The sequence below is a fragment of the Neopsephotus bourkii genome, unplaced genomic scaffold, assembly GCF_033783945.1.
Source record: "Neopsephotus bourkii isolate Nb327-2 ecotype Australia unplaced genomic scaffold, CSIRO-AGI_Nbou_v1 NB_565, whole genome shotgun sequence".
NCBI lineage: Eukaryota > Metazoa > Chordata > Aves > Psittaciformes > Psittacidae > Neopsephotus > Neopsephotus bourkii.
Window position 1 is genome coordinate 2,378,321 of NW_026901066.1, and position 19,539 is coordinate 2,397,859.

General features: G+C 43.2%; 1 protein-coding gene and 1 long non-coding RNA gene across 4 annotated transcripts in view; one reads left to right on the plus strand and one right to left on the minus strand.

Moving 5' to 3' along the window:
• LOC133211096 (protein LYRIC-like) overlaps positions 1–13,266 on the minus strand; it is a 28,448-nt gene extending 15,182 nt beyond the window's left edge. For 2 of the 3 annotated variants that reach the window (XM_061351204.1, XM_061351203.1), the window contains exons 1-3: positions 12,752–13,250; positions 2,642–2,701; positions 1,582–1,672 (exon numbers count right to left, since the gene is read on the minus strand). In XM_061351204.1, the coding sequence (XP_061207188.1) occupies positions 1,582–1,672; positions 2,642–2,701; positions 12,752–13,027 (427 nt within the window). In that variant the 5' untranslated portion in view covers positions 13,028–13,250. Of the gene's footprint in view, positions 1–1,581; positions 1,673–2,641; positions 2,702–12,751 lie in introns of all 3 variants that reach the window. The other variant, XM_061351205.1, reaches the window with a different exon arrangement.
• A 554-nt stretch (positions 13,267–13,820) lies between these two features.
• LOC133211084 (uncharacterized) lies at positions 13,821–17,061 on the plus strand. The gene is made up of 2 exons (XR_009725105.1): positions 13,821–16,827; positions 16,962–17,061. It is a non-coding gene; the product is annotated as an uncharacterized LOC133211084 (long non-coding RNA).
• Positions 17,062–19,539: the final 2,478 nt, after the last annotated feature.

The window sequence follows — 19,539 nt, forward strand, 5'->3', positions numbered from 1 at the left end:
ACATAAAGCAAAGTTCATTTTTAAGCAAACAAGAAATTTCCTTTACTGCTTTTATTGCTTAGCACAAAGGTAAACAGCTATTTGGTAGTTTCTGATACTGGCTGTAAAAGTGGCATCAGGGCAGCGAGTACTGGCACGGCCTCATACAGCATCTTCCCTGAGTGCAGCCTTTGCTGTCTCTGCAGAAACCAGTTACATAAGAAATTCCCATCACAAACCTGTCTGTCATATGTCCTGACTCATGTAACTGCACATATTCTTCTGTCCTTTCTGTCAGCCTGACATGACACCCCGTTCCCTTAGGGGAGATGTCACAGCAGAGCATCTACTGACTTGTACATCTGACAGCAGAGAAAATCTTAATTGTCAAATAAGGCTTCAATTTACTGGCTTTCTCTAGTCCTGAACATACCCTCAGACTTGTTCTGCGATGTGGAGACCCTCTGCCACACAGCTGATTTCAACACATATTCATTCATACTGAATGGGCCAGGTTCTGCCTCCATCCATGTTCTCCATGACCCAAGAAGCCAGCAGAGGGACTGGCACAAACGGTTAATAACAAGAAAAACACAGTCCCTGGATTTCATCGAGACAAACTCTTTGTTTCTCCGAAGTACCCCCAAATAACGTGTGAAACAGTTCAGCTGGCTCATCTGATCAAAACTAAACATCTGTTTGAAGAAAAGGCTTTTCTGCTTCCAATTCTCTACAGGCAGCCTTGTAGGCACTCTGCTCCAGGCATAAGGGCCCACAGGGAGGACTCTGGTCCAACAGCAGTGAGGGCTTCTCTTTTGCTCTCACCACCCCATGAATCACATGATAAAAGATTTTTAAGTCCAGAAAAGCTTAGAGTTTCTTTTTTACAGTATGACCCTTGATGGGTGGAGACAGAGAGGGGCTCATAGGATGCAATGTATTTTCCAGTGAAATTCTAGCTGCCCAAGCCTCACTGGCCCCTGCCAGATTTCTCTGCAGATTTGCTTGCAAGCAAAGATCTTGACTTTGTTTCATGGGCATGCTAGAAGTTGGCTGTACATTACCCCAGTGCCTTTACCAGCTTCCATCATGGGCACCACAAAACATTGTCTGGGAAGACCACAGCTTCAGCTGTGCATCAGCATGGCAGAGGCCACAGGAAGCATGAAGACAGGACTCTGCTACTCAGTGGACCTCTGGCCACTTCAGAGATGCTTCCTCATCTGCAGATTGGCCATCCCTGTGAATGTGGTAAGAACCTGAGAAGTTCTTACAGGAAAACACATGGTCCCTGTCCTAGTTACACATAGTAAGGAGAAGAACATAGAATTGTATCATAGAATGGTTTGGGTTGGAAGGGACCATAAAGCTTGTCTAGTTCCAATCCCCTGCCATGGGCAGGGACACCTTCCACTAGATCAGGTTGCTCAAAGCCCTATCAAATCTGGCCTTAATATATATAATTACCTCTCAAACTGTCATTTTTCCCCAATAATGAAGAATACTAGAATAGCAGAGAAGACTTCCCTTCTGAAATATTTCATCCCGTGTTATTATTTGGTAATATAAATCACATAACAGAAGTACCAGATCTTTTGTTACCTTCCTCCTCTTGCAGTTTGTCTTTTTCTGCAGAAAGCAGGTCTTTTGGCACCTTCTTATCTGAGCACTGGGCTTTCCTCTTCTTCTTAGGCTACAGTATACAGGAGGTAAACCAGAAAGATAAACCAGGTATTCGTTACATTTCATCATGAAGGAAAAAAGAGTCAGGGTCATAGTTTTGAAACAGAGACCACGCAGTGGTACTCAGAGGGACAGCAGTTGTCACTGGAATCTTTAGGGGGGTGCAAAAGTCTTCCAGATCAGAATTTTTTGCAAACTCCAAACGAATGCTGCAGCTTTTGGCCTACAAATTTGTCTTATCTGCTAGCTTAGAAAGCTCAGATTTTAATTCAGATACCTGCTCTATAATAAGATTTGCATTCATCATTCCTAAAAATTAATTTTCATCCTATAAAGGGGGAAACCTTAAAATGATTTACCTCCTTTACAACCAACAATGCTGAAATCAACTGTTAAGACCCTGCCTATGCTTAACCAAAAAAAAACCCATGGAACAGACTTTTTTAAACGAAGGTGTCTGTAGTTTACACTGATCTGAAAGGGCACAGCAGTGGCTGAGGCGATTTTCATGCCTTGATGAAGCAGTAGAGCTAACCTTAAGCCTTCAATTTTGAATATTCTAGATTTAACACAGTGGTTCTTGACTTTTCCAAGGCAGAATACCCCTATCAGGAACACACTTCTCTGCCCAGGGTGGGGGCTGCTCCTCACTTAGAAGTATCTGTAAAAACAGACACTTTCCTCCATGACAGTACAAGTGCTCAATGCCCAAGATAAAACCCTTGCCCAGACCCAAGGAAATGTCCCTGTCAGAGCTTGAACTCACACATGGACCACAAGACCGTCCAACTTGTGTCAGTGACAAGCACCACAGTGTGACTGTACCAGACAGTTACTTGGTCTCCTGTTCCTAAGTCATCTCTTAAGTGCCACAACTTATTTTTACAAATTATCCTTACAAAGGACTGCCAAATAGGAAATATTCTTAAAACAAGTCTCTTGAAAGACAATATATAAACTCCAAAACTCTTGCTGGTACCTTGACAAGCTTTTTCTCGTTGATGTTGACTGATGTTATAATTTCACCATTCACTGGAACCTAGAAGATGGACAGTAAAAATGCATTACGGACTATATATGTGCGTGTGTGTATATGTGTAAATATGCATACAAATACAATTATTTCAGTACCTTCACATGATATGTATGATAAGCTGAAAGACACAGCTAAATAAGTTCCAGTACAAATCTGGGCTAGAATTTGTGGCCCAAATCTAACCAAATAAAAGAACAGCTTGCATCCTATCTAGATCCTGTGAAGTAAACCATGAAAGTTTAAGGACTTTTCACATTAAAGTTTGATTCATGTCTTGGCTAAGAATTCAGTGGCAGTGACCAACCTCCAGCTGCAGGGGGAGGGTGTAAATCTGCAGCTGAGACAGCAAGGACTGTGCCAGCAAGAGCCACTGCACACTACACAAGCAGCAGCATCCAAAAGAAAGCAGACCTCCCTCTTGCAGGTGCCTCTTTCTGCCTGACACACACAGAGCATTTTGCTGAATGTATGGCACTCCTGTCCCTTGCCTGGGTTGCCTTCCTTGTGCAATGCAACCCCTGTTCAATGCTGCTTAGGTTTCCTTCAGTTCCATTAAACCTATTGCACTGCCAAGCTGAACCCAAAGCTTGCAGCAGGGAGTCTGACCAAGACTTTCACTGATCCACTGTCACCTTTGCCAGTGGGGGACAGGGAGCCCCAATGCCTGGTAGGTGAAGACAGCCCTGCAGGGGGCAAAACCCCTGGCTGCAGCCCAGAGCTGTCCTTCAGCATCAGGAGGCACCCTCTCACAGGTTTTTGATGAAGGGGCTTCAGGTGCCCTCAGTCCTTTTGGGGAAGGGAAGACTGCTGATGCTTTCCACCATCTGCTCCTCCTCCCCATCCTCACAAGTCATCTCTGTCCTCAAGATGCTGTGGCAGAGTTTAGCCACACACACTCTAGAAGGCGAAATCTGCTCTGATTCAGCTGCAGAGTGGTACCCACTCTACACTGTCACAGATACCATCGCAGGGCTCAAAAGTAACGTGCAATTAATGAATAGAGAGATAGAGATCAGCACGCTCCACAAACACTGTGCACTAAATCAGGGAAGCTAGAACCTGATTCTTTTTAATATCTCACTGGATGGCCACATCCCTTTAGGAGACCCAGATGTGAGAGGCAAAGGCTCAGAGCCACCTTGTGACAAGTGAGATTACAGCTCTCAAACAGACACACGGGACACAAGGAAACTTTTCCACAGAGCAATACATTTTTGTGTGTTATCCCAAAGGCACCTTGCAACATCATCAGGGCTCGAAACAGCTTCTTCCAAGAGATGAACCAGTTATTTCTTAGACACCAAAAAAATAATCTCTGCTGATGTTTGTGATGATTAGTTACCAGCAAATAAAATCCTGTAGGTGACTGGCCATGCTTATCCCCAGTAAACCCAGTGGGGCTGCAGTCCTTTAGCCTGTTAATGCTTAGTTCTTTGGTATTGTGGAGATTTTGGAGCTATTTTTTCACTAATCTCAGAAGGATTTGATTTGAAGAGCATCTTAAAGACAGCATGACAGGCACCTGTATGCTGGCAAATGCTTCGTCCCTGGAGGTGCTTGCTTGGGAACTCAGACCCCTTGCAAGCTCATGGTGGACAAGGGCATAGCATGGATCTAGCAGGATGGTGTTCAACTGATGCACCACAACTATTGAGAGGGGAAGACCCAATATTGCAGACTTTGCAACATACCACTGTGAATACACAGACAACACCGACTGTGGGTCTTCTAGTAAAATATCACAGTAGCAGGAGGTAAAATCCCTGCCTGATTACACCAGTAATACCACCATCTCCAAATTAGAATCTTAAACCAAGTTGTCCTCATCTCTTTCATCTCCCTTAGCTGTCAACTGTAAACAACCCAATTGTTTATAATTATGTTCTTCTGAATATTCACTAGCAAAATAATGACTTCTGTGTTAAAATCCAGCAACACTTTCTAATAGTTAGCAAGGCCATCTTTGTTTTTTTCCACAGGCAGTCATTTCTCTTCTGAGATTCTCAGGTTCATTTACTAGAGGCACTCCACACAATCAACTCCAAACCAGACCATTTTCCATATCCTGCTCTGCCCAAGGGAAAAATACCACTCTGCCTGCAGTCTCTCACACAGGACATGAGACATAAAATACAAACCCAGGGGAATTTTGCTGAAAATTTGAACCCCTTAGATATGGCAGATCTTGACCTTACACTAGTCTTTCTTTCTCAGGATATGCTTCTGTCCACTTAAAAGCATGAAAATACAAATAGATTATGTTTCAGTAAACAACAATTCCTATGCAATGTAAAATGTTGAGGCGGTAACTTTTCGATACATGACACAGGACTTCAGGAAAACTGAATTTTATGGGATGAGTGCAAGAAGGGATGACTGGGGGAAGCCACACAACATGTAAGCACAATATTCCTTTTAATCTCAACAAACCCTGGTGATTTCCCTGTTCCCATAATGAAATCTTCGCCATTTTCTTTTACCATTCTTTGCAAACAGACCTCCCAAATTAAGGCACCTTCAGCAAGACTGCCATTAGCAACAGAAACAGCAGCGCCAACTTATGTGGCAAAAAGAAGGATGTTTGTTGCCTTCTTTCAGGCACACACAGAGGATAAGAGACATCTGATCTCCTGTTAGCCTCTTTTTACGTCAGGATGCTTCTGCAAGCATGAGGGACTACATGCAAGAGACCAGGAGGTGTCAAGATTAAGGACATGCAACTGCCTTCCTCCCTCAGGCTGCTGTAAGTGAGCATGGCCTGGGGGCTATACAGAGCCCTCACAGAGGCAGGGAGAGCTCCAGAGGGAAAATTTTGAGTGCAACAGAGAATTATGGAAGATGCAAACTCTGTTTGCTCTGACAGACTTGTCTCAGCGGGGCAAGATCACATTTCTGGACCTTCTCTCCATATAAATGACAGCAAAGAAGAAGCTAGAAAAATTGCAGCACTTCAGTGCTTTGCCAGTCTGACTGCTGTATGCTTTTATTAGACAAGCACAACATTCGCTACTTAAATGATATTTCATCTGCTAGGCAAACATCCCTCTCTCTCTCCATCACTGACTAAGAGGATAAAAATAGTGTTGACAGTCATTTACTATATCCCAGGAGTCTTCATGATGACTGACTGGCTCTAAGTACCCGCCTGGGACTCCTGAACCTTGTTGCATCCTTCCTAATGAGCAGCTGAGTGCAAGAAAAATACCAAACCACCACTGACTGATGATCCCCAAATAGCCCAGCACTCTGGTGATGCTCCTCTTTCAAACCTGAAATATCCGTTGCTTCTCCACCGTCCTCCAGTAATAGCAGCAACTCCTTTCCTTTCATCACCAAGTATTTTTACCAGCTTCCTTTCAGTGGAAAGATATTATTCTAGCCTGACCTTTTGTATTAAATCCTGCCTTTATCCAGCCCCTTTTCAGGCAGTGAACTGGCTGTATGGCTGAGGAACTCCATCCTACCCCATTCTTCCCTTTCAAACCCCTTAGGATGCGGGATTAGTCATGCCTCTTTACCAGGCCTTTTGGCCATTCTGAAAAGGGAAAGGGAATTTTCATGATTTTATTGCACTTAATCTAATAGACTCATTAAAGATAAATTAATTTTTGTCAGGGTAGATTTTTCTCAATGAAAAATGTAGGTTTGTACAGGGAGAATACATCTAGACCCAGCACATTGACTGTATAAAATCATCAATGCAATTCCAAATACATTAAATACACGCAGAGAAACAGTATGAATACTTTTAGTGGATTTGGACTTAGCATATTAATTTCTACTCACATTCTGTGGAACAATAGGAAGATTATTTTTAGTTCATGGCCATTTGCTCATGACCCAGTGGAACAGGATTTCCCCCCCCCACCCCTGCCTTTTTTTTTTCCTTTCTGTGTAACCTGAGGTTATATTCCTAATGATTGCTCTGAAACCTTGATTCTCTTGAGCTAGCATTTAATTTATTTTACACCATTAATGCAGTTCTACGTAAAGTCACAAAGAAAGAAGATAAAGTGACAGGTCTTCAAATATTAAAAAATAGTGGGTTTAATCATGAACATATAAGCCCTGTATTCAAAGCCATAAAACTGTACCTCTAGACACCTTTATGCATTTCAATAGCTTCATGAGGCTAGTCATTTTTACAAAGCCAAACACCTCTGTAAGAGTCTATCAGATCAGGAAGCCTGCTCTCAAATCTCAGTGCTACCAACTGCTTACAGGATTAATTAAAAATAATGTGAACATTAGCTTCAGGCTCACTAACTGCCCCTTGTGCCACATGGGGAATGTGCTTAAAATTGCCTTCCTTAAGAAGGCATGCAAAGCCTTCCCCAGTAGAGGGATACTAGGACAAAATAAACTCAGTGTATGAAACCCAAGGGGAGCTATTATATGCTTCACACATTGGAAATCAGGGAATTTGTTCAAGAACATGAATAAAGATTCAGATAATTGTTTTCAGTTACCAATTTCAGAAAACTCGAATTAAGTGGCTTGGACACTGGAAATGAAAGGAAGCAAAACTACCCCATTCTGGCAGGGGGTCTGTGAACACAAAACCATTTCCAGATTTAAGAAATACTTACATTAAACTGTTTCCTAGTGCTCATTTCCAGTGAAAAAACTGGTTTTTTTTTCCCTTTATGTTACACCACAAGATTAATGGTGGGCTTAGGACAAAAGGCTGCACTGGTACAGGAAAAGCAACACCAACATGCACTAAATTAAAAAACAAAAAGGGAGAGGAGAAAGAAAAGAACAAGAAGAAAAGAACCTTTAAGCAGGGTACTAAATAACTTCTCTGAAATACGTTATGTTGCTATTGAACAAGATAACATTGCACTCTCCAGCTTTCTCAGTAGACCTTCAACAAGCTGAAAACTGAGCAGGAAGTCTTCCCGTCTCTCAGCATCCTCTGGAAGAACTGTTTTTTGCGCCCTGCACTAGGGATGACTTGGATATTTGCAATACCACTTGCAGTCTGGTGTTTACTCTCTGAAGCTGGGCTTTCTCCCCTGCACACAGACACAAAAGCTCAGCCACAGGGTAAGCAAACCAGAGCACTGCTGCCACCAGCCAACAGCTTGTGTTGCTCCATCACCAGACAATGAGCAATCTGCATGACAAAAGTGTTGGGAAATAAATCAGCACTGAGTTGCATTAATTCTGAATCAGGTTTTCATAAATGGAAGCAGACATCTTGGCCAGTCTGGCTTTGCCACATGGTCCTGTGCTGATGATGCACTTATCAGCCTGGGAGATTTATTTCCTAAACCAATGCAATCCAGGTGAATGGAAAACGACAAGCCTGCCTTCGTCAGAGGAGATGGGATGGGGTTTAAGCAGAGCAAGAGTCCACCAGAGACACAGGAAGGCATAATTTCAAAGAAAGTTGGAGAGGGACTTTTTACAAGGGCATGCAGTGACAGGAAAAAGGGAAATAGTTTTAAGCTGAAAGAGGGCAGATTTAGGTTAGATATTAGGAAAAAAAAATTCCCTGTGAGGGTGGTGAGGCACTGGCACAGGTTGCCATGAGAAGCTGTGGCTGCTCCATGCCAGGTTGGACGGGGCTTTGAGCAACCTGGTATAACGGAAGGTGTCCCTGCCCATAGCAGGGGGTTGGAACTGTATGAGCTTTAAGGTTCCTTCCAACCCAAACCATTCTGTGTTTCTATGAAAATTACTCATTCAGTCCTAATAGCTGAAGAAAGCATAACACAATGGCAATTTCTGCTAAGGTGACAACGGAACCCACAAAAACATATTGGGTTTGTTAGCAAAGTAAACTGAGAGGCTCTTCATGCATGGCAGAAGAAGATAAAGGAACATCTTTGGGCCACGCTTGCTTACAATGCTACACATGTGTACCTCCACACGGGAGAGAAAAGAGATGAGGATCTTGGTTTGTGATCAATATTGTAAATATTAATAATCTTATTAATAGCTATTCTATGTACATTATATATTTCATATATATTATATACACATTAATACAAAGTTCCCTGGCAAAATCACTTCAGACAAATGTATTCCCAGTAGGAAAGAGTCTGTTCAAATAGAAAATTACATGGGAAACATACACAATTAATAGACAGTTATGTGGGAAATATGCACTGGAAATACATGAAATTTTTCCCTTTGTTTAAGGCCCCTGCTGGGGGAAAGAAAGACGAGCTGCTCCCATCAAATGCATGCTCAAAGAACTTTGCAGAAAAGGATATGCACCATCAGCCCAGAAAACCTTTCCTCTGCACGTATTCCCACGGATGAAATTGCTTGTAGGAAGCCCCTGAGCACTAACAGGTAACAAATACAGGCTGGTGGCAAGAAGCAGGAGCCAGAACTGCAGCTGTAGCCATTCATAGCCAAAGATAATTCCAAGAGAAAATTAGAGAAGCAGATGTAAGATGCTGTTACCTACATTACACATTCTCCTGCTGGCCAGCCTGCTCAGGATACACAAGAGGCCATGTATAACAGCCATAAATACAGGGAGCTGACAGGTACCTGCCTCAGCTCAGCTCCTCTTATCATCTCATGAGACATCTGGGGAAAGGCAGAAGAGAATTCACAGGGTGAGTGGATTAAAACCACTCTTGCAAGGAGGGATGAAGAAATCAGTTTCCTGGGATTTTGGTATTCTAATTAATTAGAGCAGCATTACAAGAAGAGATCAAGGCTCCATTTTAGAGGAGGCAATTACCCAACTCCAACACCTTTCAGGATACTTACAAAATCAATTCTCATCCAAGAGAACTGTATGAAAGTAATTGTGCAATTGTTTTGCACTGGCATGAAGAATACGGTGTAACGAAAGGGAAGGAAAAAAGGTCTGTCTGCATATGTTTGCATAGCACTGGTCCTGTTAAGCAATCCCTGCAAGTGGCAGAAAGTTATCTCCAGTTTATAAAGACACTTGTGAAAAGCAGAAACCTTTCTTTTTGATGCAGCAGATAATACACATTTTTATAAGTTGCCTAAGGAAGGTGATATCCCAGCACTCGTGCAAAAAGCTTGTTTGGAACTGACCAAATTCCAGAGCAACCCAGAAACTTGAATAAACATAAATCCCAAAACTCAACAGCAGTCTTGCTCACATCTGTTGGCTTCCAGCAAATCTTGTTAGCAATTTCCTAGAAGACTCTTTATTAGGGAAAAGGTTATCTTGAAAAAGACTAAACACCTTCCAGCATCATTTCTAGAGATTTTGTGTGTGTGATAACAAGCAGAATGTAACTTGTTATGTGCAATGCACATAAGATCACATTCAAAATGTGCTTGTATTATTGTGTGCATCCATTTAAACAAAGTTTGTTCAACAGACTTCTTTGACATGGGCTGTGAAAGCAATTATGACTGGGTCTTACAGCCTGCTCTGAGACAAGTAATCATCCTGTTAGTCTGCTATACGCAGATGTGCATTAAGTTAACATGTAGTGAGATTAAAAGCCTGAAAGCTGCCTGCTGGCAGCACTGGCACTGGGAGAGACTGACATAGCTATGCACTGCTGCATTTAGTGACTTGGACCTGGGCAAGATGGGATAGAGTTGGCTGATAGGGCTCGGCTGTGGCCGGGACCTTCCGCCTCGCAAGCAGCCCCGAGAGATGAGGTCAGCTGCACCCTCTAGTGAATGTACCCTGAGCAGGCACTGGCTGTACATAGCTAAGGGGAATAGGGGCAGGCACAAGAAAGGAGATCAGTCCCACATCAGAGAAACTGCAGCCCTGTAAGAGCAATTCCTGGGAGTCTCGCAGCCCACCCATGGGGCAGCAGCTGGGAATCACCGGCAAACATGCATTCCCAAACTGAAAAAATAATTAACTGCCTAGTTTCTTTTAATTAAGATCTTGACTTATCCATCACTCCAGGATATGCAGATGTTTGGCTGCTGGGATGTATCAACACACCTGAGCACTGGAGGCAATTCGTCTCTTGGCTTCATACCTCAGGAGACAGCAAAGAGGAGCTCACATCCTGTAATACCTGTGCAGCCCAGCTTATAGCATTGGCTGTGTCTATGGATGTAAGACTTTGTTACTAGTAATATCCCTGATGCTGCCTTGGTAGAGATTTTCATATGCAAATTTTTGCATGCTAAACGTGTTCTGCTGTTCTGGCATCCTTGCATCAGCTAAGTGCCAAAGTAGCATGCATCATTTTACACTTATGTAAGGAAATAAAGTTTTTGCCTCAAGGATATGATGTTCCAAAGACAGAGATAACATGATGGGAAATGACAAGGAGCAGTGGAGAAGGGGGGGTATGGAAAACAAAAGAGACAAATAGAAAAGAGAAGGGGCAGGGTACTGCCATGGGAAGACAAACCTGATTTTTTCATTTCAGCATGTAAGATGTTTTCCCCAGGTTATCCTTCTTTAGGATTTTTTAAGTTAGTTTTTTGAACATCGTCTTCTCATTTGCTACCTCCTTAGGACCATTATTTTGCTTCCTCTGCACTTACAGAATAATCAGTGGATCTTATATAGAGGATGATGCTACTCTGTGTAAATGCAGCCCCTAAACAATAGGAATCACTCAGTGCCATGAAAAGCAACATTAATGATAGAAACTGTGGACAACTGTAAACAAATTTATCCCTTCAGTTTTTCTCTTCCTCCTTTTCTTTATTTTCTGTTATTCAGGCCTGTGAGTTACAGCATCTCTGACCAGAAAATATCTGTTCAAATCAATGTCTTCAGCTTGAACTAATGACCCCGCCACCATTGCAGCACCAGGCCTGTCTCTGACAGAAGCGGGGGTGTCCACCCCATTCTGTCCTGCACTGCCTCCAATGACTGGTGGCTCTGCAAGACTTTAACTCATGCAGCCAAGGCATCTAGTATTGATGATTAGAAAGATAATAGGATTGTTACTGAAATCCCTTTTCATCCCTTGGCATGGGCAGTTCTGTTTGGATTGCTGTTTATTTTTTACTAATTCAGGGATACCTATGCTGTCAGGCCAAGATTCTGCTCTTACCTAAAATACCCTAAAATGGAATACCTTATTAAAATATAATTCAGCTAAAAGTTAAAACTTCCATGACAAAATAATAAACCCCTGAAAGCTAGTGTCAGGATGGAAAGCCTGATACATACGTGTTCATGAAGAACAAACCTGCTTATTTTATAGCCCACCTAGAAATCCATTTTGTATGTCTTTCTCAGAAGTGAGACATGGGAGGTACTAGTAACAGATAACATTGTTCAGAAATGCTTGATGTATTGATGTTAAGCACATACTTATATTCAGTGTGCTCTCCTGTTTCCATATTGCAATACCTTGGTGAAATTGTTTTGTACGCTGAGATTTGCCACTACAGACAGCTTACAGAAAGTCAAAGTGAGACAGTCATGACAATGTCATATGGAAACGCCATTGGTGTGCATCACTTCAAATTCACAACATCGATTCAACAAGGCAGCCATGGTCATTGGCACACAGTTACTAGATCTCATTAATGCAATAATAACAAAGCTTTGATTCAGAGTAAATACACATTATTAACACATTGTATTAACACCACAGCAAAGATACTATACTCTCATCCTCCTCAACATGATGGATATTAACCAGAGTTTTCTTAATTCTCTGCAGAGAGGATCAAGCCCATATGGAGTTACTATGCTAGACAAAGTGGTGGAAGAAAAGCCAGCTCCAGCAATCCCAGGCCAGGTGCTCCAGCAACCTGCTGCTTTACACTATACCCCTTATGCCACCACAGGGCTCCGAGATGAAAGCTGAGCCCCCTAACCCCTAAACCGTTCAAAGAGGTTTGGGACTCTGCATCTCTAGGCAGGACCAGCTGCCTGAGCATGCAGATGGGATGGGATGGGATGGGATGGGATGGGATGGGATGGGATGGGATGGGATGGGATGGGATGGGATGGGATGGCTGTAGCCCCTGGGAGCAGGGCGCGCACCCCTGGCTGCCCGGCGGTGCTGTTGAGTGCAGGGCAGGCAGGAGGAGAAGATGCTGGGGAGGAGAGAGGGAAGGATGCTCCTCCTGAGGACACCTCCGGGCCGACAGCTCCCCCGCCGCCCTTACCTGCGCCGTGCGCCTTTGTTCCTCCGGCTGCCGCTCCGGTAGCGCCCCGGCCGCCCGGCGGGGGCCATCCTCGTCCTCCTGCCCCCGCGCCCCCCCGTTGTCCCGGCGGAGGCGGCGGGGCTCCGTCGCAGCCCGGCCCCGTCTCAGCCCCCGCAGGACGATGAGCGCGGCCGCAGCCGCCCCCAGCAGTACCGCGGGCCAGAGCATGGCCGGCAACCGGGCCGGCAGCCCCAGCTCCCCCGCGCCCAGAGCCAGGCGCACCGCCGGGCCCAGCATGGCCGACCCCGGGCCGCCCCTCCCCGGGGTGGGGAGGGGAATGGATGCTGCGCTCCGCTCCGCTCCTCCGCGCGAGGAAAGTTGGTGCCGGAGCTGCGTTGGTCGCGGCGGGCGGCGGCGGCAGGAGGGGTACCGGGGGCGCGGACACTGCTGTGCTCACGGGATTCCCGATGCGAAGGGCTTGGCCGTGAGGGCGGTTGCGCGGTGCAGGAGGGTGGGGACGGAGCCCGGGGGATGGGAGGAGGGGGCGAGTGCTCGGGATGAATCTCTGCAATGGGCGAGTGAATGCGGGAGAAGCGATCGCGAAGGCGATGCGGTTCAAAGCAGCGGAGCCGCAGGCATCAGCGTTAATTTGAGAGCAGGTCCCGAGGGGGTGGACACGAGTGATGTGTTTTCGCAAAATTCACCTGTCTAGACAGAAGAGTTTTTAGGACTGCACATCTCAGGCGCCGTTACAAACGTGCCACCATCGAGCAGCATCCTTGTGATGATTACAGGAATTGCCGGTGTAATGCGTTCTCATCTAGCGCTGAACCTTGGAGAAACAACCGTTCATCACCGCTAGAACGCTAGGCAGAGTGCCTCAAACCACAGACCTCTCGGCTTCGCTGGATGGAAAATTTCTCCACCCACCTGATGAATAAGTGCAGGTGATGCTCTCACGAAGCATCTTTCAAAGTCACAGAGCTTCTTGTAAAATGGCAAGTTGTATTTCATCTTGGCCAATCTCGAGGGGTGACCTCTGACAAATAGGCAGTCAATAGCAGTGAAAGGAGCCCCCCTTGCAGAAGTGTCTCTCAGCATGGTCATGGCTCACACCTGGCACAAACTCAGGTGTGAGCAGGGCATTACTACAAAGATAGTAAGTAAAGCTTATTTAAACACAACAGCATAAAATGGATAAAACTATGCACAAAAAGCATAAGCCTACATGTTTGTAGTAAACCAAGTGCAAAGAAGGGGTTGGGAAGGAAATGGCCTTTATCTGTCTTGGCTTTATTTCACACCCAGTGGGGACCAGTCTTCTCCCAAGCACGGATCCAGACACTGGAGCTTAAATCCAAACACACTCTTGCCAGAGACAGCAATGGGGAAGGTTTGTTATCCATCCCTCCACTGGATTACCGCCTTTTCAGGGATGAAAGATTAATCATTCCTGGGCCTAATTCCAATTCATTGAACAAGTTTAGGCTTTGAAAGCACAATAAGGTGTCATAGCACTTGAGAAATTTCCAGACAAAATACATGAGGATTGTTAATAAAATGATGTGCTGATTGGCTTTACGGGGAGAAGAAGGTTTTATGGAGGGAGTGAAAAGTCTTTAATAATCAGAAGAGGGCCATGGGGGTATAGTGGTATTTTAAATGCTGTTGTTGGGATGGTAAACTTCCTTTTAAACATGGGTCCCACAAATTATCTGTTTTCTGTCTATCTCATCCTGCCTGTCTTCTAAAGTTCAGCACTGACTAATCCTGTGCTCTGAAACCTCAGGATTTTCAGTGTTTCTGTGCCTAGCTCTGATACTGATTCCTTATGAGAATATGTCTTGTACCTATCTGGAGCGGTAAGGTGGTACCTGGGTAGTTATGTGCAAATATCAGAGACTGGGGGCTTCCTCTGAAGTTAAAAAATAGCAGTTATGTGATTAGTTTTATGACAATTTGATAGTTGTTTTTTCCCTGTCTTGATTTTTCGGCTCATAAAATGCAGATACATCTCCGAGCTGTTAAAAAGCAAGCAATCTATACCTTGGATCATAAATAAATATCACTATTTTCATCTCATTGAAATTAGTTTGCTTTTCTTTTTCCCAGGGAATCATAAGCTGAAAGACATTTCAGGAGTCGGTGTTGCTTCACTGACTATGAGATCACTGCTTCACACCATTCCTTTCTATTTCTTTTTATTTTCCTCCACAAAATAAAGGCAGTTACTGTGGCTGGCCTGTAACAGGATATATTTTTGAAGAAAACCATCAACATATTAGACCTTTTTCTAGTATTAATACAGGCTTATTTAACAGCATACCCCTTACAGCGTTGGTCTATGAAAATAGCGTGGATTCTCATGATGACGTTATATGGAAAGCCTGAAATTTTACTGCAAGCTTGAGAAGACATTTTTCTGTTTATGTGTAACACAAACTTACTGCAGGTGTCTGATGGGAGTTGTTCTCCATTCGGACTCAGGAAGAAAGTCCAATAACCAGGAACTGGAACCATCTACTCGTTATATATCAAGATCCAGTCTTATTAATGTTTAAATGTTTCATGAAAACAGTTTGATTTTGACAAAAACACATCATGATTTTTAAAAAAGAGGCAAAAATCTCATTTTGGGTTGTTTTCATGATAGAAGCAGACCAGAGTTTTCTAGCTGAAATTAAAACATAAACTTTTATTTTATTTTTGTATTGAATTGTGAAAAATTGAAGTTTTCTGGAAAAGAAAGTAGGCAACAAAATAATTGTTTTAATAGCATTTCCTAGAAATTATAAGTTCTTGACCTGATGTCAAGATAGCAGTATACTTAACGATTCACCCGTGGAAGTGAAGTACCTTACACCAACACTGCTCATGTTTAATCAGCAACAACAGATGTGATAGGAAAAACAAGTGATTTCAAACAAGTCAGAGATGTAAAGAGGAAGCTTTTAAACTGCCTCAGCAAAAGTACGTTTGAGAGGCAGCAAGAAGACCTCTTGACAGTATTTAATACTCCTTAATCATCTTCCCTCAACTGAAGTTCAGAATACTCTAGCTGAAACAAGGCAGATCAGTTTTGTTTTTATCAGCTGCTTGGACAGCTTCAAGTAAGGGCAGAGAATGAGCCGTGTCTTCCCTGCTAGGAAAAACTGGCGCTTACCACTTTGCTCAGAACAGACCCTGCCCTTAACATTACAAGGCTGTGTCCTCCCCTCTCTGAGACTATGGGAATCTTGGGTAAGTACACAGAAAATAATAGGGTTTTGCATTGGTTTAAGCAACTCAGAGCAGCTCTTCTTTCTTTACCTGGTTTCTGAGTTCTCTGTTGGAGCTGTTTCTGGTGAGCACTGTGCAGATGCAGGCGACAGGATGTTCAATGGGACAGAGATGAAAGCACAGATCTCCATTTCAGGCATTCATGGTTAATGAAATGCAGAGCTAGGACATGTTCCCCAGGCACTGAGTCTTGACAGGAGTCCCTGCTTCTGGCTGTGACCCTCTTGCTCAGCTGTAATGAAGCTAATTTGCAAGCTAAGATGATCTTGCAACCTGTGGCTTAGTTACTTATAGGCTTGAAGGGACATTTGCTCTAAATCCCAATGTTCATCTGCTGATGTACAGGAGAAGTATTAATAACATATTTGTGTAATTCATAAACTTTCCCATTTTCCTCCTGTCTGAGGCCCTCGTGCACTAGTTACTTCCTGCGAACACATGTGAAGCTGATAAACTTCCGATCTTGCTTTGCCTATCGTTGAGGAAACTGAGAAGCGTGATAGCTGCATGCCTGGCAAAGCATGACAGTAACCAGTAATGAGAGACGAGCGTTCCATCTGTTCAGGCTATTCAGCTCTTTGCATGCTGCCCACGTGGCCAGGTATTTGCCGTTAAAAAGGATGATTAAATCCTTGACAAGCTGATGTCTGGCCTGGCAGTCCGGCATTTCCTTTCGGCATCTGTGGCTGATTACAGGAATGCAGCTTTATAGATTTTTACTAATTATCTAATAGCTTTTCAATCTCTTGTTTCAGTACATAGAACTGGTGTTAATGAACTGCAGATCTTCAGCATACCATTCTTAACTGATTCCCCTAGTAAGTATGTTTAACACTTGCCTCGGTTTCCTGTACATGATTCATTCAGCTGGTAAGTGATCCATCTTTGTTTGCTGTCAAAGTCTTTGAGTTGGAAAAGGACTTTAATCATGTTACTTGGCTTTTCTGAACAGGGAGAAGAAATGGAGTCAAATAAGCACGCAATGGTAATGCAGTCAAATAAGAACCATGGCCTGAGTTTCCTTCACTAATAAAAAGTTGTGCAAGCTTCAATTTCCCTTTCATTTTCAGAAAGAACATACTGGAAGCATCTATTCAGACAAAGATGTGAAATTAAAACAAAGAAACAAAAACATCTGGAAAGGAGGAAAGAAAGCACTTTCCCAGCTTATGCGTTAATTAAGACCAGTCAAAGAAAACTGCTTCAAAAGGAAGGAGGAAGCCAGCACTAAGCACAGCCGCAACTGCTTTTAATTGGCTGTATCAATGACATGCATGGTAGACAAAGCCATAGAAGACATTAATGCAACAATGTCAGTTCAGTGGGTACATCGAAAAAGTTGGAGGCAAAACTGAAGTTACTGAATAATAAAGTTGTTTCACTAGCAGATTTGTCAGCAACAGTATGGGACAAAGGAACTTGTTTAGCAGAACATGATCATCTTGAGAACTGTAAACACTACTGGTTTAAAGATAAAATCAAAGGCCTTGAGAGCAAAGCAGAAGCAGACATAAAAATATGCATAGTTGGCTTTCCTGAAGAAGAGTTTTGCATCCCTGACAGACAATTCAGAAACAAGCTGTTAAGTGCCCCAGGTCACTCTTGCACCCTTAGCATCCACCTCCCCTGTGCAGAGCTGCATGAATATACAGCAGCACTGGTAGGTTTTCTGCACATGCCACTGGCAGTGGAGATCTGGGAATCTGGCAGAAGAGTTTATTCCCTATTCCCTTCCCCGCTACAAAAAAGCTGAGTGCAATTATAACACACTAATATTTAATACAATAAAAAATTTGAGTTGCCTATCAGTAGAAGACAGGACTGTTACTATGTTCCTTACATGCATATTTGCCCTCAGTGTTGTTCAGCCTGTGTCTCTGATCCATCTGTCTGTGAAAACAGAAACTGGTGATTCTCTATTTCTTTTGACAGTCAATTCAAGCTCTTGCTTTAAAAACTTTCTAGGCTCTTCATCAGAGACTGGCAGCACGTGTGCATTTTTTGAAGATAATGATGACTACAAGGAAGTCTCCTAAAATGAGCATAAGTGTCTGTTCTTGCTTTATTCCAGGCTGGCACATGACACAGTGAACACAGACTAGGTTAGTGATGACACACTGTTTATTGCTATCAAAAACAACACTCAGAGAGATGCAGCTGACACACAGGAGGGAAGCGATTGTTACCCTCAGGGAGGCTTTACTGTCAAAAATGCGTAAGTATCCATAAGAGTGGCTTATGCTACGATGTTCAGACAATATCATATTCTCATGCAATCTAGGTTTCAAAGGCCACAGAATTTTCCCTACGTATGCTCACACAACTTTGTGTCTGAAGACAATCTTTCACTTTGACCTGGAGACATGAACGTCTGAAAAATGTACCGCATCCACCACATCCTTCATGGTTTCTTCTCATGTTTAGCCATCCTCCAAGTGAAAAAAACCCATCTTGTTGCTAAATTAATGTTATCTCTTTTTGGCTTCCCACCACTGATGTTGGTGATTTTCTCTGAGAGATATCCTTCTCCTAGCTGCTGTGTTCTTCCTGAGAAAGTGCTTCAACGTCACAAGCACATTACCTCTTAAACTCCCTTCTGATAAACAAAAGATATTAAATCTCTTTACAATGCTCACCAAAAAAAAACATTTCCACCAGGTCTCAAGCTATTTTTGGAGGCTTTTTTTTTGCACACCCACTTGACATCCTTTTTTCTGTGTAGTCATATAGAGAGGTGATATTCAGCCTCTTTAACCTAATTACTTGGTCCTAGCATATGCACTGTGGGATCATTTTAACTCTCTTCTATGCACCAACACATTAGGGGCTCCAGCACAGCTGCCTGCTTATGTTTGTCCTGTTTCCTAGCCAGTTTACTAATTTTAATTCAAAAACATTTATTGGATTACTATGAGTAATTACTAGAGTAAATGACAGGACTTGTTGGTTGCCAGAAGGTGACTGCTCTGTACTTAGTTCCTTCCTCTGCAAAGAAGAAATAATGTTTCTACAGCACTTTGTCTTGCCAGCACATAGTAATCTCATCACAATGTTGGGAAGAAGAACTTTAATATATTTTTTTTTTTTTGTGATTAACAGGGAATCTGGAGCACTTACAGATAGATATTTTTGAGGATACTGAAGAGATTTGTGGTCGTTGCACAGGCTGGTAGCCTTGGTCAGTATGCCATCAGCAGACAAAAGCCTGATGCATTACTGTTGCTTTCAGATGGTTTGTCCCATCACATCTTTGCAGCAGGTGTGGTCAGTAGATTAAATTTTGTTCCTGCACTGTTTGCAGTACCACTTCCTGTAATGAAGTGGTAAGTAATAAATGCATTTGATTTCTTCTATTCCTGGCATACCTCCTGTGAATAAAAGTAGCTCTATTTACACTAGGGCTCTCTAGTAGCTCTATTATATGGAGGCTATATTTACATGGTGCTCTGCAGATACATGCTTATTTGTTCTACCCACAGTACACAGGCTGCTCAGACCTGATTTGTGTTCAGCGTTTTCACGTTGGAGGC